At 39.0% G+C, this 24,281-nt stretch overlaps 1 protein-coding gene and 1 long non-coding RNA gene across 5 annotated transcripts in view; one reads left to right on the top strand and one right to left on the bottom strand.

The window, feature by feature from the left end:
* The window catches only part of LOC124182076 (mucin-5AC-like), a 43,018-nt gene that overhangs the window by 5,993 nt on the left and 12,744 nt on the right, over positions 1–24,281 (top strand). For 2 of the 4 annotated variants that reach the window (XM_046568875.1, XM_046568874.1), the window contains exons 2-7: positions 412–521; positions 708–919; positions 1,060–1,248; positions 1,420–1,563; positions 2,964–3,057; positions 5,997–6,161. In XM_046568875.1, the coding sequence (XP_046424831.1) occupies positions 728–919; positions 1,060–1,248; positions 1,420–1,563; positions 2,964–3,057; positions 5,997–6,161 (784 nt within the window). In that variant the 5' untranslated portion in view covers positions 412–521; positions 708–727. Of the gene's footprint in view, positions 1–411; positions 522–707; positions 920–1,059; positions 1,249–1,419; positions 1,564–2,235; positions 2,252–2,963; positions 3,058–5,996; positions 6,162–9,554; positions 9,748–24,281 lie in introns of those variants that run through there. The other 2 variants (XM_046568876.1, XM_046568877.1) reach the window with 2 other exon arrangements.
* On the bottom strand, positions 6,159–8,721 carry LOC124182091. The gene is made up of 3 exons (XR_006870692.1): positions 8,242–8,721; positions 6,847–7,337; positions 6,159–6,482 (listed from the first exon to the last, which is right to left on the bottom strand). It is a non-coding gene; the product is annotated as an uncharacterized LOC124182091 (long non-coding RNA).

Below are 24,281 nucleotides of genomic sequence, written 5' to 3'. Positions count from 1 at the left end.
TGTGATAAAGCCGATTTTATCTTTGCTATATGTATATATTTCCGTTTGATTGTTACCATCGCTTCCATATAAAATTTCTCATGACTCACTCATTGAACTTACACTTGATTTATTAAATAAGATACAAAAAATTATCATAGTATACAAATAAATAGAATTTTTTACATTTACTTTTATAGTTTACTTTGTTTGCAATTTATTTAAATCACTGCAGTTCTGGTGGAGAAATTAATGAAATAAAGTTCAACTTATTGGGAAAAAAAATTGCCTTCACAAGAGTTGTCTCACAAGAAAAAAAGAAAAGAAAGTAAACGTCACAATTGATCTGCTTAAATTTATAGAATCTCACTACTGTCAAAGTTTTCATCGGAATTCAAGTTTATCTTCTCATTGTCTTATATTCTTTTTCAGGTATTGTCCACCTAGTCTACAATCATACCTGGTCCGATTGGTATTGGAGGAAGTGAAGCGGATTTGCAGTAAACAGTCAGAGGCATGCGGCTGGCGATTTCAGGATAACAGTAACTATATTGAATGTTATATTAGCATACTCTCCTGCTTAGCAAATCCTGCTTAGCAAATCAGTGATGACTAAATTTATATTCTATATATAGATATCGCTTATTTTTAACAGAATATATCACTAAGAGATTATTCACCGCTTAATATATACATTTTTAAGTTATTAATCATTTTGTATTTTTCAGCTTTCGCACCACTTAGACTGATGCAGGTTGTGATCGGTAAGGTCAATGAGATCTGCCTACGTTATTTGGAAAACAGTAGGTTAGCGTTACTACCACCTCCTCCGTCCACCCCAATTCCATTGGTCTCGAGATGCGCGATCAAAAATAGCAGGCGGAAAATGGAAGATCGTCACGTGGTCATACACGACTTGCACACCATATTCAGTATTCAGGTAAGTTAAGACAAAGTTACAGACAATTGGTAGGCTTCTGCTCTTGTAGAGACAAAAATATAGTTGTACAATTTAACGTACAACATTCAATTTTACCTAGTAGTTACTCCTAATCTATAAGGAACTTGTTCCATTTGCAGGATGATTCTCCAGGACACTACTATGCGGTCTTTGACGGGCACGCCGGGCAAGATGCAGCGGTATATTGTGCAGCTCATCTTCATCAATATTTAGCGGAGAGTAATCATTATCCCACAGATCCTGAACGTGCCTTGCGAGATGCTTTCCTTACCACAGATGCACATTTTATTGAAAAATCAAATAAACAGGTACGATAAATCTGGCAAATTGTATTCAACCTAAATATGTATGGGTCGGGGCAGTCAGATATGCACGCAAAGATTGAGCCTGCAATAAGCGACAGGGCATCATAAATTTTGAAGCGTAATTTGATCCAGGTACTAAAACTAATATTTGGTTGTTTTTTTCTTTTTCAACAGAATCTCAACAGTGGGACAACGGCAGTCTGTGCTCTACTGTCAAAAAGAAAGCTCTATATCGCTTGGGTGGGTGATTCTCAAGCCGTGCTTGCTAAACGAGGCCAAATAACTCAACTTGTAAATCCTCATAAACCTGACAGAGATGTGAGTTTATTAGTATGGAAAATAATTATAATCTCTCTTGAATCAATTTAACTGAGTAATTTGCTTCAAAGTTTTCGCCTCACAACGTGGTCGTAGAAAACGACTTGCTCATAACCATGACATTTCACGTTTACTCGCGTCGTGCTTATCGTAGGTGACGGTCCGTCAGGATCAATAGAAATGATGCTTCGATCGTGCAGATTCTTTAACACAAGTCCCTGCTTGGGGTCTATGAATGGATGAAAATTTGGTGTTTCGTTGCACACGGTTTTTCCCATCCTCCAGTGGTAAAAAGCCAGATCGGACTCTAGCGGTAGTAGTTTTTTTTTTCCTTGAAAGAACGGCGTCCAGTCTTCCTCGCTCAATCTATGCCTATAGTCGATGTAGCCCGATACCTCGAATCCAAACCTTGTGAAATGACGCAGAAACACTACCGTCATCAATGTCCCAAGTCTGTTAGCTCGCTCCCGCAGAGCCAACTCCTGTTGAAGCGTACTAGCTGGTACAATTAACTCTGACGCGAGTTCATAAGGGCCGCGAGTTGGATACAATAAATTTTCAACGGCCTTGAGACGTCTGTAAAATTCTTCCTTTGTCAGAGTCTCTCCTATGCATCTGTAGCCCAATTCTGCAATTGAACGAGCTACCGTCGTACTTCTCAGGTAGCATAGATCTACCGTTGTGACCAGTGAGTCTAAATATTCTTCGTACGTATGAAATTCCAGCAATCTCCGATCCCCGTCAATTTGTGTGCCCCTTTGAGTCATCATATGCCAAACGAATAAACGACGAACATAATGGAATTTTATTTTGTAACTGGTGATTCGAAAGTGTACAAATTACAAAAGATATTTCCATTGGTGCGTAGCCTGGGATTCCATTAAGTGTATTATTAATTTTTTTTATTTATCTTTTCCTGAACTATTGGTTAGATTAAATTACAGATAAATAGAAACAATAGTCCTTTGAAAAAAAAACTGAAGATCTATTGATACTGTTGATAGGCAGCTAATGCTGTAAATCAGAGCGATTTGTGAAGTAGGCAACTTGAACTTCCTTCTCATAAAATTTAGGAATAGGAAAATTATCACTTTTCACTCCTCAACTGAAACTGAAACGTATGTATTGAAAATAAATGCATGAAAATTTTCATTGGACTGAGAAAGGATTTGATTTTATACATATCAAAGTAGAAGATGCAAAATCCAAGCGATACTCGGGATCTTATTTCTTCTGCAAAAATTACCTACTTTTACGGTATCAAATTACAAATTCGTTCTGCTACAATGAAAACGCGCTATTAACACCTCGTTCCTGATTCATAAATCTAACTGTATTTCTACTACTCGTCGTATATACGTATCAATCGTTCGCCTGTTAAAGATGTACTTAACTTTCAGGACGAACGGGAGCGTGTAAACGATATGGGAGGAGCAGTCATCCATTGGGGAATATGGCGGGTAAATGGACAGCTTGCAGTTTCAAGAGCTATAGGTTCGTGTTTATTCTTTGGAAAATAGCTTTATTTTATTATTTTCAAGCCCTACTTTCGTAACTGTGCTTCTTAATTGTCTTTGATCAATTCGAGAAATAATGTCGGCATATGAGCAAATACAGCTCTGAACAGAGAACGCCGAAGCTGAAACATCCGTTATTGCGAAAATCGAACGTAATAACGATCGACACGAGAGACAACATTTAAATATTGCTAATACAAGACTTAGCATTATTCTGGTATAAATTTGAATAAGGCATCATCTGATGAACACTTTGTGACATTCACAAACAGAAAAATCGTAAGATGATAATTGTGAAACAAAAGGAAAGAAGTCGAAAACTGAATAGAGTTCAGCCGTGACTGGAACTGACTGCACCATGTAAAACTAGTCGAGCACCATGAGGTAATCATTCGTAACGCGACTTTGGTAGAACTTAACTACTGATAGTAATTAACATGAATAATGTTGAGTCAGCTGAAGTAGGTAATATAACAATAGTGAAAAAAATCTATCGGAATTATGTTTATTTAGTAATATGTACGTAGAGTTGTGCCAATTAGATCGGCAGCATCGGTATTGCATTGCTATTTCGCGTTCTCATCGTGGCGGTCAAAAGTTGTGGTTTACTGACAATTAGTTTATTGGTTACTGCGGTATAGCAGTACCATTTCCGCATACTTAGAAAAAGTAATGAAATCCAGGCAAAAACATCTGAAATGTAAAAAAATCCGCCAATTTACCAAAACCGCATCACATTACATATTGCCAGTCTTTGTTGTGAAATTAGGAAAGATCCTCAAGCCCTAGGATCTCGCAGCAATTAGGCGTATGTCGTGAAGTCGGACCTCGCTATTTCGTGTAGTGATGTTGGAACAGATTAGTCTCCGTGATCACTTTGTCGCTATAGTATACATAATTGATTTTCAACAAAAATGTGCCCACAACGTATGTACGTAGCTCTTGGAACGATATTCCAATATCACTACACGAAGCAGCGAGGTCCGACTTCACGACTTATACCTAAGTCCTAAGAGATCCTATAGCTTGGGGATCTTTCTTAATTTCACAACAGAAACTGACAATACCTAACTTGTTCTTGTATTTTTATTGGTTTTTGTATTGATTTGTGACTTAATTTTAGTGGATTTCGACAATACATGATCGTATATACATTCTAATATACCTGAATACCGAAACCAATCCGTTTTATCATCCGCATTTTTGTTCTTTGCGCTTCGCGTTTTCCTTTAATTGTTATAACAGCGGAAATGTCGCAGCGTTATGTCTCGTTGTGAGAAAGTCGCGTGTTACATATTACATACATCTGTATAAAATGACACTTTTTTTGCCGCTTACAACTCATGGTTCCACATGTATCATACTGGCATTTCATACACTAAAATGGTCGGGGCTGATGAGCACGAACATCCGCTTCGCAACGAAACTTTTCCGCTAATTGCTCATATTTTATTATGGGTAGATTCATCCGTAGCATTAGAGAATTTTTTATTTAAGTTCGGATATAATTATATCGTGATTGGACTGTTAGTATATTCTCTTATTGTCAAGTCTATATCATTTATCTGTTATTTTAATCAAATTTTCTTTGAGCTCTACTATATATTCTTTGCGCTGTTCATTGCAAATTAACGTCACATACTAACGCGATGTGACCAATGCCATTTAAGGCATCTTTGAGACAATCAGCGCCATGTTCGGAAATCGCGTTGTAATTCTGGGCACGTTTGGCTATCGAATTCGTTCGTCATGGCATTGGTTGCGTGGTTGACACAATCATACGTGCATCGCAGCAACGCCGTCGTTCTTCTCTCTGATATTCTATAAGGGCTCTAAGCAATCGTTTGAATGCATGGAATAATTTGTCTGCCGTTAAACCCTTCGTGATATGTGTATACAGCGAAGTTCCCACTTTTTTTTTTACGTATAAAACTACGCGGTCAATATTCGCTGGACAGAGGTCATAATTTTTAAACATCTCTTCAAAGTCTATGCATATAACCGCATGCCATGTTGACGGACGGCTCGCGACATTCCCTCTTATTCTGCTCAACGGTTTCAGGAATGTCTCAAAACCACGTGCGAAAAGTAATTTTCTTCGTCTTTCGTATGCAGAACCATGTTATGCGGAGAATTTTGACTTCTCAGTGATGAATCGAATAAACGAACTAGCTACACTTATACACGTTAACCGCCTTTGAACAAACCATGTGGCGATGGATACAAGACCGGAAGTCACCGCCGCGGCACCTTACCGCTCTTCATTATTTAAATTACTTTTCATGTATGCGTTCATTAATTAGATAGTTAAATTTAATTAGAACCAAGTGGAATACTGATGCGGTATCGCGTGCTTCTTACGGATGTACGATTACTCTTGTCCCGACGTGCCAAATCCCACTTGATAAGAGTGACTAAATTTTTGCCTATCCTTTAAATTACGTGCATGCGAGAAAAACAATCTTGAAAAACGTTTCAGCTTACCTGTTTTTATCATCTGTTACAGCGATAGTTAAACGCAGCTTATACCTATGTACATATGCGCAGAAAATTATTGTACGCCATGTCGTACAATTCTATCTAGAGTCGCGATGAGAAATAATAAATATGGAGCGTAAAATTTTTTCGCACATATCAGAAGTTAAAAGCTGGTGTTTAATGATTAAATTAATTAGTTTTAATCCAAGTTTAAAGTTCACTCATGTGAGGGAAATATTTTTATTTGTTATACTTCTTCATTTTCAATTAATAAATAAGTACATGTAACGTGACTTTGTGCCCAGGGTTAACAACCTTGGTAATTGGCCCCCATTGCACGTGTCAGATCAATATTCATAATTGTATATCTTGTTTTCTCATGCCTCCGCCATGACATTTTTATGTATGCAAACGTACATGTACAAGTGTATTTTTCAGGTGATGTACAATACAAGCCGTACGTGACAGGGGATCCGGATATAAGATGTATTCCCCTGGACGGGACAGAAGACTTCTTAATCGTTGCGTGCGACGGTCTCTGGGATTACGTCAGCGAGGCCATGGCTACAACCCTCGTGTACCAACAACTGCGAGACGATCCTCGTGAGTATTTAAAAAAACAAAAAGAAAAACTCAATTTTCCCTATTTTCTGGCTATTATCATGACCGCAACTTGTTTTGATCTTCAGTTGGAGGGGGGATAACTTGGAAGGTCTAAAATTATACCTATTTTTAGGTGTTTTTTTTTTTTTTTCAAGAAAATGAAAACACTTAGAGCAAATTGAGTTTGAGGGCTTTATTATTTATAATTTCAAGAACATTTTAGAATTTTTTCATTGATATTAATAAAAAATTGGCGACATGGGGAATGACTCCAAGCTCGAGGGCTGCTGCGGTGGCTCGTCTCCTGACATCATTGTCCAACTTGTAACAGATTGAGAAAGTTTTTTCAGTTAAAAACACCTTTTCGGGTTCGGCTCGTAGTCCAAATGTAAAAAAAAATTCTAATGTATACAATAATGAACAAAATATTATTAAAATAACTTTTATAAAAAACTTTTGGGGTTAAAATTAAAAAAAAATCGAATCTAACAAATTTTGAAAAATGTGTCAATATTTCAAGACGATCGGATAAAAATTGACCGAGGAAAATCCTAAAAATAGTTATGATTTTACACCGAGAAAACCAAAACGCCCCCCTAAATTGTATTTCTGTATGCACGCATATGCAATTTACGAATTATCCAACCGTTAGACGGTGAATCAGACAATCTGGAAAATATTGTACCTCGGTAAAATTTTACAGGAATTATGCCTGGTCGTTTAATTGTAAGTGAAGCGCTGATGTGTAATGAAGAATTAAGAACGGGTTCACCAGGGTTCGTTGTCGCGAAGTTGGTACATGCGCAAATCCATTCGCTGTATAAAACGTGTCCGTCACTCCGGCAAAACCACGGGATACCGTGGGTTCTTGGTTCTTACTTCTTACCTACCCATACCTCCGTGGCGCACGAGAAGCAGAGCATGACTGAGAACGAATGCCCGTTACATTGTAACACGGGTAATAGCTACGTGGGCCTAAGGATAGTCTACATGCTTTGCCGCAGACTCGCTGAGACATTCGAAACTTGAAGTAGTCGTACATCTCGGTATGATGTTCTGACTACTTGGTTGTACCGTGACACTGTTGTACCTATCTAGGTATAAGGTGACCGGCGATAGCGTCGCTTATACGGATTATGCCGCCCGGACCCAGTGAGAAGGCCAGCGCCCCCAATTCTAAAATGAGGATAAAAATTAGTCGATACACCGAGCAGACTTGAATATACCAAACGGGATTCGTTCGAAAGATTTTAAAAAAAAATCTTTTATCGTCATTTATATTGGTGATTATTCAAGATCTGTAGAAATTGAAAATTAAAAGGCGAGAATTTTTAGTTTAGAACTTTTTCCGGTAGCCACTATAGCCGTATAGACAATCGCAACTATTTTAAGAAGGAAGATGAACATTTTGGCAGAAAATGAATCGTCGATTCGGATTCCGCATGTCGAAATTCAGGGAAAAATAATTATCGAATAAACTCTATTTTGTATAGGTAGGTATTAAGTTCGTTTTCAGCGCCATATTGGGTCCGCGATCTTGAATTTTTTAAATCCGATTTCAGATTCGTAATCAGTGACCCCAAAAACATACAATTTATGGGAAACATGTATACTACACGTGTAGAGGGTTGACCTTCTCGGTCATAAATGTTTTTTACAATCAACTTGTTTCTAAAAGTAATAATTTACATTATATCGCAACAATTACTCTCCAGTATTGAAAACCCACCAGCATATTATAAGAAATAGCAAAAAATCGCAAAGTAATATGTGCGAAAAATTCTCTAAATATACAAAAAATTGATCTACAACAGGTGGTAAGAAAGGGTAAAGTCCTTCGCTCCGGCACTTGGCTACTATATGTATACGGCCGTGCCAAATTGGAGAAATTATGCCACTCGCATGATCAGCGCTTGCCGCGATATGCAAATAGACCGAATAATTGTTGGATGAATTATCCTGATCGTGCCTAGCTCGTAACATGATATCCAATTCTTACGTACCGTCCGCGAGTCCCGATCATTAATGTAACGGTCACGATGCTCTTTTACATGTACGTATGTACATTGTACATACTTACTTTATGCCACTACCGGTGCCCAGCAACTTTCGCACTGTCAGTGTCAAATTTGCCAAGCTATATGTATTTTCGGTGTCGCATATCACTCTCGTACCTCGTACCTGTGCGTATCGGTATTGGATACAGCGTCGGATCCATAGGTAGACGAGATGTTTCCAATCCAGGTCTCTTCGCGATCGGCCAGTTCCAATCAATCTTGCATGTGATATTGATTTTTAAACCACGCCCCATGCATACTACGTTGCACATCCTTCCTTGACACCATTAAATTCAGCGATACATGAAAAAGTACGAAATCTGTAATCAGGGTGGCAATATCAGTTGGTTTTCTTCGGAAATTACCCTCCCCCGCTATGCCGGGCACAGTAGGGTGGTCCTTATTCGGGGTGTTGGAGAATTTTTTCTACCCCGCCCCCCAAATCAACGTCAAATAATCCAAAAAACAATTGCCTCATTTCCTTTTTAGATCTTTACCTCAACTCAAAGAAAGTCCGCTTCGCGATCGAAGGTTCTTATGGAAATAACATGGGAAAAACAATGAAATATATACTGAGAAAAAAAAGGTTCTCTCACGTTATTTCCAAAAAAAAAACTTTGATCACAAAGCGGACGATCTTTGAGTTGAGGTGAAAATTTGAAAAAATTGGACAATCGTTTTTGAGATATTTGAAGTCAATTTACGAGGTGGGACGGAAAAAATCATCAGCACCCTAAATAAGGACCACCCTAGGCCACAAGTATCTATCCAGTTTTGGCTCGACGCTGGCCGCGAGGAAATCTAAGGACTCGCTTGAATTACAATTGTAATTATACCGTTATAAAAATGCACGCTTCTCTATTCCAGCCTAGATGTTTAGTCTAGATTAATAATCTAGAAATTATAGCTTCGGCATGCCCCTTTCGTACTTCAACAACCGTTGCACACAGAAACAATGATTGCATACCTATTTCCTCCGGCTCCATAACCGCTGCCACAGCTTGTACATACCTAGATAAAATAACTAAGCCGCGGCAAATCGGCGTCAAAGTGCAATCCTCGAATTTATCTTTTCGTGCGATATCTCACGGGCAATATTTGTGTCCTCAGGGACACGGTGTCCGGTAAAAAATCCGTAACAAATTCAAGGACATTTTCAGGTTATTCAAGGGCATTGAAAATGGAATATTTCCAGGACATCTTGAGGACAAGCAAAATTCAAAGACATGTCCAGGACCACCGGACACCACGATTTAAAATTGGCTCGTAACAACGAGAAATTCCCAGCAGTTAAAATAATCCGAGGGAAAGAAAAAAGACACGGATCGTATTTATTCGTGTCGTATAGTACATGACACACACAATACGTGTGCCAGTGGTCCTCGTCACAGACGTCACGGGTCGGCTACGTACCAAAACAAACCAAATAGACACGAAAGTTAAGCGAAGCGGAGCAAAGGCACGGGGCGAGGTGGCGAAAGACAAGTGTAAAGCGAGCAAACCGAGGCAAAGGATAACACGACGGCTAAGTAAGTATTGTGCGGTTATAGCGCAACGTCCGGCCGGGCTACGTCGTCCACCGTCGGAGAGAATCCATCGAAAACTCTCGTCGAAACTTGAGAGACAGCGGGGTTGGTTGGTTGGTTGGTGCCGGCTGCCGGGTACGCTGCATTCGCTTCATTCACTTGGCATCTGTTGGCCGAGCTGCGCGTTCCAACATCGGGACATAATAATAATCATCATCCCTGAGAAACCGTTGCCCGCGTTATTTACCAAGCCAAACAGGCATATTGATTGTCCTTACCCCACGGTTACAACGCCCTGCACCCCCGTCCAACATCTTACTCCTCCTACTTCGAGGTCCGAATCTGCAGTGCAGGCGCGATTCAGGCCGGGCAAAATACCTCGCTTACAATTAATCGCTGACCTGATCGTATCTCGCACAGTTCGCGTCGTGCGGCTTCGGTTTTAACACCGGGGAAAACTGTGTCGGAAACGAAATCTAGGCTCCTCTCTAACCGTCGTTCAGTGCTTCGTTCTTTGTTCGAAACGTGGACCGTTGTTCGGTCTGATATTGTACTTAATCCATTTCGTGCAGCGAGTGAAGTGCTTCGTTATTTGTTATTTTTTTTTTTTATACCCTGGAAGGATTCTCAGCGTAGATTTTGCTGTCCGTATCCGTCCCAGAGATACGGTCTATCAACCGTAAACACGACACGGATCAGATTTAAATTCGAGGTAAGTTCCGAAGTTAAGGAAGACATCGTCACTTGCCAATGAAGGACGACTAACCGCGATTTGTCACCATATTCGATTAACACTTTTACACGTTGTATTTACGTTATAGCTATATATACGGTACCCGGTGATTCATCCGGGTGCAGCTATGACTCGATACTTTGATATTGCTGTTTAATGCACAACTTAATTCATTGCGAAATAGTATTTTTTACCTATTTTTAATCGCGATGCGATAATTATTTACCAGTTCGATAGTGTTTTGGTTCGTGGTTTATAAGTTGTTGCTTGAAGTTGGTAGCGTGATTGCACTGATTCTTTTTGGATATGAATTTAGCAAAATTCAGTTCCCTGCATTTACGATTAGCTGCCTTTACCAAGTTACAAACACGAACGTTACAGCTTGCAACTGGTAAAGCTTATGAAATATAGCAATCTGCCGATGATCCGGCTGCCTGATTGCCTAGTTACTTTATACGGAACGTGAATCGATTGAATTGGAAAGCGATTTATTGAAGTCGCGTGCGTGCGACGCATTTTCATCCGTTTATGAGTTTTTTATCCGCGACAAAGCTAAATTCCTCCACGTAATTCTGCGACGCAAGGGATGATTAATGTTGCGTGCCTCGTTTCTCACACATCATCACCGAGCCTTGTAAAACGAGTATTCTTCGTCATAAATACTCGCGGAAGCAGACGAAAGCAGAATGAATACAGTACAAGTCTCGCTTATCCGAGTTCACAATCACTCGAACTAGTCTCGTCTCGTCTGCGACAAATAGAAATATAACGAGGCTGAAGTTAGTAACGTTAACGTAACGAAACATATGTATATATATATAAGGGGAAAAATGCATTATTGCTCAATTTTAGGGTGACTCACAATGAGTTCGCTTTGCAAAACGTGGTTACATTTTTTATTGTTATTTTTTTATTTTATTTATGATTTATCAAATCTTAGACAATCCAATGAAGTCTCTTAACATGCATTGTCGCATGCATAACGTTACTAAACCTTCAAACCTCGTCAGAAATATCGAATCCTATAACAAATATACGTTTATTAAAGTTAAGTTTCGCTTCCGAGTGACGGAGGGCTGTTTTTTCCGAATACATATATGTAGAATTGTATTTCAAGTTTCGTTTTATGTTCGTTTTTTTTCGACGTTTTTTTAAGTTATTGCAACCACAATAAGCCGGTTTGCTCGTATAGGTAAATACAATTCTCATATTCGTTGTCACAAAAAAAAAAAAAAAATATCTATTGTTATTTCTTTATTTCCATATCGTCCGAGTTTTTTCGATGATTATCCGAGCTTAGAGTGAAACCACAATTATGGGCTCGGATCAGCAAAGTTGTACATAAACTGCGAGACGTTTCCAAGTATGATGAGGTTACAGCTGTCTGAAGTTCGTCGCAGCGATCGCCAGACGGTATTATTGACTAAAGCATCCCCCCCCCCCCCCCCTTTTATCCCACCGTTCGTCGTCGCGACACGTCGGGTTTACCTGGCGCATATTATAGGTGTACAGGAAAATTCAAATTCGTTGTGTAATTTGGCGTTAATTCGTCGTATGCGGACGATGGTCAGAGCAGTGACTCGAATTTAATCCGTTTGAAGATGACCGGGATATATCGGCAAAGTTTGTTCCACGTCAATAATACGGTGCAGAAATATTTATTGTCGAGCTTTCGGAGCGAAGCGGTACTCAGAGAACGATCATACCCGCGGTAGGTTTTTCAAACCTTGGTAAAGTGGAGGCGAGGAGGTTGTCTTGCTTCAGTAACTACGTCTTATGGTTTGGTTCCGCGAACTCCATTGTTTAATATGATCGTAGTATTGCGATACAACTATGCCGGGGCTGTTGCCAAGGGTATGATACTCATGCAAAACCTGATGTATATACAGGGTGTCTCAAAATTCAAGCGAGAAGTTATTTTGATGGGAAATACAGGTTTGCGATTAGGAAATTTACGTTCGGGTTATGTGTGGAATTCCATGTCGGGTAAACGACCTCCACGGATTTTCACGCACATGCGAACTACTTTGTTGCAATTTTTCTGCAGCTTTAATTTCTCGTTTTGGTTATCAGATTTTAATATTTTTAAATCCAAGGTTTGCGTCGACAAGCCGACGATCACTTACGACTTGAAGGAGGAAACTGACCGCCTTGTGAACGAAATTCAGTCACATTTAGGCAAAACTGTCATGGAAAATTTCAATAAAACAACAAAGCCATTCGACATACTGTATACTTCACGAATAAATTTTAAAAAATTGAACGACAAACCTGTGTTTTCTGTAAAAACTACTTATTGCCTGAAATTTCGGGACACCCTGTATATTTTTCTACATAGTATGTACGTACATAGATACTCCGGAGACGTCACAATCGTTTGTAAATTAGACACCCTCGTCAACCGTATAAATTGTAACACATCTCGTTTGCCATATGCATTGTTGGCCTCTCTTTCCATTCTCGTAGACTTAGCGGTAGTTTGTTGATAATAGTGATTGTTGCAACGGTGACCGCGATACCAGAGCAAGCGTAGCGTGGCAAGTAAAGTATCGTTTGAGAACCACTGAAGATTTTCGCGATTCTCAGCTCGACGCGACGGGCGTCGGATCGGAACCCGGGGCTTCGCAATTCGTGATTCATCGGGGCAACGTTGCGTTATATTGTGTAGGTATACGTACGGGATCAACGTACATTTCACACCGAGGAATCGCCAGGATCAATTTATTCTTTATCCTCAATGAGCTGCAGCCGCTGCAGGCATAGGTACTCGAGTCTGGCTGAAAGAGGATTTAAAAAACGGCTCTGATTTTCAATTTACTACATATCTTCTATACCTTGTTGTACGGGTGCTACTACAGAAATGTTGAGCGTATAAATAACCAGCCGTACGTTTTGCATCACTCGCTAGACAAATCATTTCACCAATCTTTTGTCTCGGTAAAATCCAGACGGTAAGAGTTTTTCAAATTTTATTCTTCCTGCAATAGGTAGAAAAAAATAGAAGGCTGAAGTTACGGCAACGTTAACTTAACGAAATATCATGGAAAGAAACGGTTGTTGTAGAATTTTAGAACGACTTTCAAGGAGTTGACTTTTTTTTTTCTTCTCTAATAACAAAGTAAAGATTTTTTCTGAATATGCCTCGTTAAAGTGACGTTACCGACAGACTTGAAACTCATAAAAAATTAATGTACGTGCAATCAAGGTGTGAGTGTATTTTACACGGAATTATAGTTATGAAGTGTACGACTTTGTCGTTCGAAATAACCACGTTTGTGATACACTTTCGGTGTAACGTATATATGTATAATTTTTCGTCGTGCAGTACGAATCGTTTGCAAAGAAGAATAAAAAAAATTATGTAAATATAACGCTGTGAGAATTTCGTGAGAATCGATAATAATTATGTATGATAAAAATATCAGCTTCATCTGTAAAATATTCTATGACAACAATTGCGCGATGGCTGTTAAGGTTGAGATTATACTAATCGCTTCAGAGAAGATGTTTATTTGTTTATCTGGAACCAAATTGCAGGACGGTTTGTGTAAAAATTTGATAAAATCGAAAACAAGAATCGGCCTGATGCACGTTACGCTTTGTAAGAAAATTTGTTTGTACAATATTTTTTTCTTCGTATTTGAAATTCAAGTAGGTGCTATATAGGCACTTAGCAACCGGGTAGACTGACTTTCTCGTTAGCTTGTCAGTTAATGGGCGTCTGCTTTTACTCACCCACACACACACACACACACACGTGAATAAAGTCTGCGAGCTATCCGGATACGAGTTTCAGTGTATGCAATACATACACAAATTCTTTTACAAACGCCAGGTTATTTCGCAAGGATTTCCTGTGATCTCCGAAAAACTGACACAATAATTTTGCCTGACATTGACTGGTCGCTTTAGCTCCGTCCAATTCTAGAATTTATCGTATATACATGTCTGTAGAGGACAGTAGGATGCATTGTTGAACAATTTCGCTTAAAGTACAGCTTCCGATGTATCGATTTAGCGATTTTTACCTACTTCCGATCGAGCGTGAGGCGACGAAGTTTCCGCCCTGTCCCACTTTCTCGGGGAATGAGAATTAAAATGGAATTTTTCCGCCCCGATATAAATTTCGCACCGAAATAGACCGTCGTTATATGTACACGCGAGATACGTATGCATACAATTTTCTGCGCCGTTTTGCGCTCATCCCAAGACTTTTAATACTCGAGTTAAAAGCGTGTGTTACGCTATATGCCAGAGGACTAATTATAGCCTCGCGGGTAATACTGGATAGTTGCATGAGTCATATGCTCATACCGCAAATTCCTACGGGGACTTCATTTATCCAAGGAAATCTCAATTTCGTTGCAGCGAATACACATTTTCACAGCATCCCAATAAACTCTATTATCGGCATTGTAATTAAGGATCTATTTGGCTATAAATTCTCAACAAAAAGTCAATCTCGTATACGATATTGACTAACTTGCGAGGAGATACATCCCGAAATTTATTATTTTGTATTTGTCGAAAAAAATTATTTCAGTATCGTATACCTAGTATATTATATAATATATAGCGAATAATATTTACCGCGGCATTATATCCGAATATTGAAGAAATACAATTTTATTATTTATTTAATTGATTTGAAATTTAAATTTTTCTCAGGGCATGCACGCACAATCACAAAGTAATGTCCCAATCTGGCTTACGATTAGGTATACGGTATATGGATACCTAACGTACGCCGAGGTATGCGTGGCTATTATTTATGTACATACGTCGAAGCTATCATACGCGGTACGCGTATCGCCTCGCAAATGTGGATGCGGTTCACCGGCCGATTGACCTGCCTGACCGCGTGATATTCTCCGATTATTAATTATAATTCTTTTGGATAAATCTGCCGTATCCGGGATTAGATTTTCTTCTCATACGTAATATTTTTATGACGTTTAAGCGTTGTTATTTTTTTTATTATTATATAAATATTGTTATCAATTTCTTATTCTTATTTCTTATTCATATCAATTTGCTATACTAATAGGTTTTCAATACTCGAGAGTAATTGTTGCGGTAACAACGTAAAATATTATTGTTGGAAACAGATATTGCAATAATTTATTTCCGAGAAAGGTACACCTCTACACATACACGTGATTTACATAAATTGTTTGATTTTGGGGTCGCTGATTACGAATCTGAAATCAAATTTAAAAAATTTATGATGCCGGAACCAATATGGCGGATGAATATTTCAATTTCGTTCGAAGACGATCAAAAAACTCTTTACAAAGGTTCTTGGGGTCGCTGATTACCAGTCTAAAATCGGATTATGTAAATTTAGTATGGCAAATCCAATCAGCGACCCCAAAAACCCTTGCATAGAGTCTTTTGACCCTGTTTGATCAAATTTGAAATTTTCTTCGGCCATATTGGATCCACGCCATCTTGAATTTTTGAAATCGGATTTCAGACTCGTATTCAGCGAGCCCAAGAACCATAGAATACTATCTTGTTATAAAAGTTGACTCGGCGCAATAATGTTCGACTAAAATGGCCAAGTCGATGCCGGGCCTTCATATTTTACCGAGCGAAAATCAGCTACAAGCGTGTTTTTTCAACTTTTCTTGAAGTAGCCCATCACGAACTCACGTTTGAAAACTCTGCGGTCGATACTCCCACCTCTCCTTATAAGGGGGCAACACCACTTTAACGGCTGAAAAAAGGTCCAACTTTGACGTTTTATTTCGAGAGCATGAAACGAGGAATAGCATTTCTTTGGAGAGGGTTTATTTTTATAATATTTTATGAAAAAGAAAAAAAAAAAATTATCTCCATTTTGATGTAAAATGTCGGCGACTGAGACAATTTTTGCAATCATCTTTTTTTAAAACTCCTTCACGGGAGGACGGATTTCTCGTAAAATTATTAAGACCTGGGACAAAAAACCAAAAAATATTATAATCTACACATATACTTATTGCCTATAGAAATATGTAGGGATCTTTTATTTTTTTTAAATAAAATTTTGTCGAAATGGAGCACTTTTGAAAAAATGAATCCATGTTTGGCCAAAAAATAAGCAGTAAGTTGTTAATAAAAAAAGAAAACAGTTTATATTTTAAAAAAAAAAGGGGGTAGGATTTTCCTAAAATCCTAGAGTAGTGTTAACCCTTAACTTTTAACCTATCGTTAAATACTTATTCCGTGGTAAACGTATGAAATAAAAATGAAGAATGCGTCATATGTCGAATTTCTGGTTTGGCAAAGAGCTTACTTTACGAACAAGAAAGGTTACACAGCTCGTCGTCGCCTCGTCAGTTTACATTTTTCTCGTGTCCCGTAACGTCATCCTCCCCATCTGGACGGCTTCCTTCTTTCACGACGTTGCTATGCGAGCTTGACTCTACAAGAACTCGCCGGTGTCGCTGTCGCACTTCCACATTTATACCACTTTATACCAGCTGCTAATTCTACGTACCGCGCCGTCACGCAACGAAATTATGAAAGTACACACGTTGCAATGGCGATGAATGACATTTTGCAGTGTAACGCGCGATTATTATACCACACGGCAATAGCTCACAGTATAACAAACAAATTATAACGCATTCCACCTGTTCAACGCTTCTGGTTTTCTACCGCGATAACAATCTAAACCAATATATATCCTTGTACACACTATTCCGGTTTTAGAATCAACCTTTGCAGGTGCACGGTTGGACTCCTTGCACATTTTAACTCGCCTCACTAACCGGGGGTCAAAACCTGATCATATAACCATTCGGACCTGTCAGATAAGCGTACCAGTTATCGACCCTGTCCCAATTATTCACCTTCTTTGGTTGTACGAGTTTGATCCTTGGTTCTGTAATTATCAAGAAACAAATCTGCAGCGTCTAAACCTCTGGCGATTGGTTTTAGTTGTCGAGAAATTTACTATTCGTGACGTCAGTTTATAATTTTTGAATATAAACGTGTCAATAACTGGTACACTTATCTTATCTAACGAATTTCCAACGACTGAATGGTTACACAACGATAAAATAATTCCGAGACACCGATAAGTGAGAAAGTCAGGATTGGCGGAGGGTTAATTATGGTTATTACCGGGTTAGACTTAAGTACGCCATGTGCATTATGCAATAACAATATATTAGTAATGAAATTGAACGCATGTACAAGAATGTATGATGCAAAATGATTAACAATCATCAACAATGGTATATGTATGAAGATGACAAAGCCATGGGGATGAAACAAAGAAACATATATACATACTTATAACTTTTAGACTAGCGGGATTTTAAGAGCTTTATTCCCCTTTAGAAAGTCTCAAGTCTGTATCTTATGTACATGATACATACATATAGCGTATGTTAAGTTCCGATCACAGGCAGAGACTATATTTAGACTTTCCGGCACTCTTCGAGAGGTTAATTCATCCTGAGAGCCATGGCATGCAGACACAGAGGTGTACAGGACAAATACATTTACGGTGCAATTCCTTCGGAGTTAGGGAACGCCTTTTTATTTCTTACCGCAACTAAGAAGTTCGGTTTCTCTTCTCGTGCGGGTTTCCTGGCTGCTGCAGGATGTTACGTCATGTTACACGCCTTCTCCCTGTCTGTTATGGTATATATCACATGCCGGTCACGTTTCGATTGTTTCGACGAGGATCAAACTCGAATGGTATATTACATACAACTCTGCTGCAGGTTGCTAAAAATCGATTGGGGTGTAATATAAGGAAAAATATTACCGTATAACCTTTGTATTATTTATTAAGGAGGTAGTCTCACATCTCAATGCCTTTTTGTTATTTTATTTTATTTATTTTTTTTTACGTCTTTATAATAAATTTTTTTTTAGTATCGTCTAATTTTTTACACATCTCTTTGTTATTTGTTTTTCTTGGATGCTTTAAAGTTGAGATATCGCGTCAGGCAGTTTTAACTTCAGGCGGTCACACCGGTGAAACTTAACGTCAAAAACGAACAATAAATTTTTGCTGTATTATACTTTACAATTTCCTCTGTTATGTGTAAAAAATTTGAAATTATTAAATAATTATACGATGAAAGAAAAGAAATTATTGAAAAAAAGTTATTGAGATGTGAGACTAAACTCCCTGTAATGAAATTATTATGCATCACGCGAGTTATACGTGAATTCAATGAGCAGCAGGCATATCAGTAATCCAACAATGCGGGCCTCCTCTTGTTGACAATGAGCAATCCGACATAAAGCAAGTACAAATTTATATAACTTAGACTTTCGCGGTTGTATAAATTTATGATATCCGTTGCTCGTATCGTTGAAATCGTCCAAAGATATAAAATTCTTTCGCCTACTTTGAAATCACCAAGTTTCACCCGTTTACTTTAATTCCTGAACGTGTACGTTCTCCGATATATCCAGCATGACATCGTTTCTGTCAAATTTCTCAAATTGAATTATGCATGTTTCTTTACCTGAAATTATTCACGTCTTACGTGCTGTTACGCGAGATACATTGGAAAATGTAAAACAAACTTGTGCTAAATAACTTATAAATTCGTGCAAAAAAAAAAAAAAAAAGAAAAAAAAATAGCGCGACGTCCGCGTCGCGCTTCGTTACTAAGCGTGTAAATCGTCCGCTCGTCGTTGCTAATAATACAATCTGTAAGTAAGCACGTAATATTCGAATTATTTTTCGATTCGCACGATGTGGCAAATACTTTTCGCTACGATGAATTTTTTTATTTTTAAATCGTCACCTCTCCAATCTTTTCACACTCGATGCGCTTTGAAAATGTTTTTATATAACACGAGCACGTTTTCCGTACACACAAGTTACCCGTTTCTATAACGGTCGAGTTACTCTGCGAATGCGCGTGCGCGTATTGCTGAAACGGCCACCATCAACTCCTACGAGTTGAAAATTGGTATTTTCTGTACTCCGCGCATGCGCCGTTCCGAACAAATCCTAACCTCAATTTCTTGCTCCGTGAAAAACGTTCTTTTCGCCTCTCTCTCTCTCTCTCTCTCTCTCGTATTTGCAATAATCGTTTTCGACTTCACTCTACGACTCGCATCGCGCAAAACTTAACTTCTTTCCTAAAATACCGAGTTTTTAAAATTTGTCGGGAGGGAGGGAGGGGGATGAACACCGAAGGTGGCGAGGTCCGAAGTTAGGTCCGATTGACGCGTACCAGCCCCGCCTATGTCGCGTGCGTTATGTATTTTACCTACATGGTATACAACACCATAAAGTTGCGGGCGGCGGGAGGAGCAGCGGGGGGGGGGGGGGGATTCGGAGGCCAGACGGGGTTGAGGAGTGAGTCACGCAGCCGTCGGACAGAAAAGGGGGGTTAAGGGGTGCCGGTGGGGAACAAGACTCGGTAACCGGTGGAATCTTCTTCAGTTAGTCGCGAAACGCCACGCCCGCTGTGCGAGATATTCATGCACGATTCTTACTCCTACGTATAAAAAGGTATACATACATATTTACCACCCCCAACCCCCCCTCCACCTACCCCCTGTGTGCAATGTATGCAGTATTATCTATCGTCGATTGGCGCGTAGGGAAAAAATCGTATATTCGTTGATTCGGTCAGGATTCCTGTTTTAAAAACAAATTACGCAACGCGCGAGTTACGTATTTTTCTATTACCGATGCCGCCATTTATCGCGTATTTCGAAGTGGTTGTGGAGAAGAAAAGAAGACGTAGAAGAAGAAGTAAAAAAAAAAAAAATGAAAAGAAAAAGAAATACGAAACACCTTGCAAAGAGTTCGTCTAACGATTATTGGGTATCGCGATTACGACAGGTCAATTTATATTTGTTATTTTGTTCATACGATACGCAAAATTATTGTCTATCGAATCGGATTGACGTATTTTCATTTTATTTAGTTGTTTTTTTTTCTCTGTCTCTCTGTCTCTCTCTCTTTCTCTCCTTCCCTTATTATTTCATAATTTGCACTTTTCTCCCCGAGTAAGAAAACTTTTATCAACGAAACACATACTAGCTGATGTATAAATTTACTTTACATACATTAAATACAGATTATTTACAGTACAGCATCAGCAGCAATTTTGCCGGCAGGCCTTGATTTTTATTCGCTATTAAATTAAATACTTTACATTGCCTGGTTAATTATGTGGATTATTGTATAGTGTCGTATACAATGATTATCGGTGTTGAACTTTTCGTGAATAAAATTAATGTTTATCGGGGAGAAATAAAGGCGGAAATTGAACTCCGCCGACCAATCCGAGGGTGATGACTTCTGACTGATGTTAGTTACAGTTGAGATACTACTACAAGTATCATCAGCCCGTCGTTAGTTGCGGCGGGAATTCTACAGGTTTATTTTGATCAAATCGCTTGCAAATTAAACGTTATTATCGACGTAAATTGAGTCTTTCCGCCGTCTGCCAAGAAGCCTATAAAGGTGTGGAACTCGTCTGGCACCTACCGATCGATGCGACAAACTCTGCGTGCCTCGCAAGGAAATGTACTCATTGTATATTACATGCATATATTTTCTTTCGTGTGATTTATTTTACACTAAATTATATCACCACCAATAATTTGCATTTTGAATAGCTCGATGCTTGATGGGATAATATTCAATCGGCTCCATCCGGTGTATCAATTATTATCAACCGATAAACGATCCAACGATTCAAAACTCATATCTTAAATAAAAGACGGAAAATTTTCAACGGTACTAATTTGGTACAACATATATTTTTAGATGTTTGAGGTCTCGGCTTTTTGATATTATCTTTTTCACAATTTGTCTTTAAAAATGCGATAAATGCTTAATCGTTTGATAATTTATACGGGTAAATAATTAATCCCCGAGAGAAAATGTTACATTTGGAATATGATATTCACCAGCGGCAAAGTGTAGTTTTTTTTTTTTTTTTTTTCATAAACGTTATATACTTTGGTCGTTACTCGATTTCATTTCATCGTTATTTAAAACGACGCGAATAATGCGGTACACAATGAGACATGGTTAGTAGCTTTCCCGACTGTAACGACGACTTTGTACCTACTTTGCAGACTGGATCTGTAACTCGATATTTCCTCTTCCTCGTCCCATCGTATACCACGACTGATAGTTTTTTAAACGACGATCGGCGTGTTATTACATATAGAAAAAGGGTCGAACGAACTCGCGGGCTGTTGATATCCACTTACAAATTAACAAATAAACCAAATGATCCGTCGTGCCGTATCAGTATATCAACAGCGAGGAAAATGATTCAGAAAATTTCGTTTATACCAGAATTGGTGAATTACGAGTAATTCTTGAAACTCATTTTAACCTCCAGTCGAATATTCTTTTTCTCCTCTTATCTATCGTCTCATGTTATTCGAATTAATTTCGATTGTACGTTGTGTATATATATAAAAAATTTTAACTACGGAATTAAAGGGGGCAAAAGAGGGCACGTGTGAGCATTGAGGGGCGGAAGGGGAGGGGATGAGGTGCGTCATCCGGCAATAGATTTGCCAGTTGGCGTAGGCGTGGTTTTCGACTGACCGACAGTCGGCACGTGTCCTCTCCTCGTCTCTCGTCTATTCGTTCTTGTCTCTCGCCCTAATCGCTGCACTGGCAGGGGAGGAGGAGGTGGAGGATTAATGCGCCTAGAGTGATTCATCTTATTACCTCTATGGTTTCACGTGTCTCTCCGTTGTACCTACTCACGTCGTAATCGGTGTTGGATAGGTATTTTATAAAATGCTCGCAAGCACTTGTAGCAAGGATTATAAGGGTATAGAGCGTCGTTGGATGATAAACGGATGATTTGATTAGAAAATCGTTGGATTCGTCAACCTTTTTACGTACAATTATATCGATATAGTAGCTATATTTCGGATGGTTCGTTTTATGTATAAATTTATGAACGTTTGGTTGGACGGTTTCATTCTCATACCTTGATGAAGTGGAAAGAAAGGACACAAATTGTTGGTCGGATTTGAAAAAAAAAAATAAATAAAAATACAATGACAATGAGACCAGGGTTGTTATACAAACATCTGTCACAACTGCTGTACCTACATAACCAATGACCAGTCCTGGAATAATCATTATCGCGTTACATGCTGGATATTGCTTACGATGTATGTGTGCAAGTTGGTTATAATTATGCAAAATTCAACCTTCGAGGGGACACATCGACACTCCGACACACGACGCTTTTCTCTCTCTTTCTCTCTCTTTTTATCGTCATTCTCTCATTCCGCTCGATCTGCGTTGGCAAAGCGCATGCCGAGACGCTGACTGTGTGCCTCCTCTCAGTTTATCACCCTTCTCGACACTTGTTGGTAGGTGGCGGTGGTGTAGATAGACATAAAATTGCAGAAGTTCCCGCATCGCTTCCTCTTCCTCGTCTTCCTCCTCTTCTTTAATTTCTATTTAAATTTTTCATTTCCCATTCAATATCTAAAACAGCTATAGAACCGCGACGGCTGAACGACCGCACTCTTCTTGCGTATAAATTTACAGACTTGCATTTATTGTAATACGTGTACGGTCTGAAAGATAATGGTAATAGCGGAAGGAAGAGAGAGAGAGAGAGAGAGAAGCGCGAAGATCCCGCAGATCCATTGAACGCGCGAGTCCAAGCGAAAGGCTACAAACGCGCCGGATGAAAACCGGCCGTTGCAGGGAATGGCCGGGTGTCGAGGGATATTCAGGTCGTTGCTCTGTCTACTTACTCCTGCTCCGACTCTCAACTCCTCTTCGGCGCTATATTGTACCATCCTATAACGTACCATCATCCGCTCTACCAACACTCGTACACCGGCTCTGCCTAAACCTTTTCCGATGACGCGGCCCACACCGCGGTCTGAGCGGGTGGCAGAGGTTATTAAAATATCCACGACCTCCCCAACATCTCGTCATAGGCATCCGTAGGACGATTGTTGTTTTATTTTTATCTTTATTTTTTTCATTTTTTTATTTTATTTTAATTTTTTTCCTTCGAATTCTTATCGTTGCACTTATCGAGGTGGTCCTTGTTTTGAATTTTTTCGCCAATCGACCGAGACAACTCCGTAATACGTAAATTTTTCGAGTGGCATCCCCAAAAAAAGAGAAAAAGTCGGAACCACCCCCTGCACACCCCCCCCCCCCCCCTCGTAGAAATAAATTAACAGAATCTCTCCCTGAACCCTATCGCAAGGTCTGTGAAGTTTGTTCGTTTCAGTTATACACATTTTTAATCAATTTTCAGTATGCGTTGTTACGTTTGATCGTGGGACTAAATGTTTGGAAAAAAATTTATTAGCGTAAGAAATCGATGAGCGTCGATTCTACCGTTTGATATAAATGTCTGCATCGTTGATGCAGTAATTTATGTCAATTTTTCACTGATATCAAACTGACAAAAAAAAAAAAAAAATTCTAATTGGGTGCAACAGACGTATAGGTATATATGATGGCGATATTTTGAATGATCGTTAGAATCGATGCGCACAATTTTTTTTTTCTTTTACTTCTTGCAAACAATTGATCCTTCGTATTGGTAAACTTCACAGCCCTTAACCGAAATTCTAATGTTCTTTTTCCACCTGAATGTTGCCGTCTTATGATTCATTACAGATGCAATTTCTACCTAATTAATCTGACTTATACACGGCACGGTTACGTTTTAATTAACTGAAAACTGCTAAATTCGTTCCTGATCCGTCACACCGGACCAAGTCTCGTAAAGTGTATTATCTACGCATTGCGTATACCGGGAGCTGTTAAATAAACTGGAGGAAGTTCGTTCGACGCAACGCATTTCAACTACTT

The sequence above is a fragment of the Neodiprion fabricii genome, chromosome 5 (assembly GCF_021155785.1).
Source record: "Neodiprion fabricii isolate iyNeoFabr1 chromosome 5, iyNeoFabr1.1, whole genome shotgun sequence".
Taxonomy (NCBI): Eukaryota; Metazoa; Arthropoda; class Insecta; order Hymenoptera; family Diprionidae; genus Neodiprion; species Neodiprion fabricii.
This window is presented reverse-complemented; position numbering and strand designations above follow the sequence as displayed.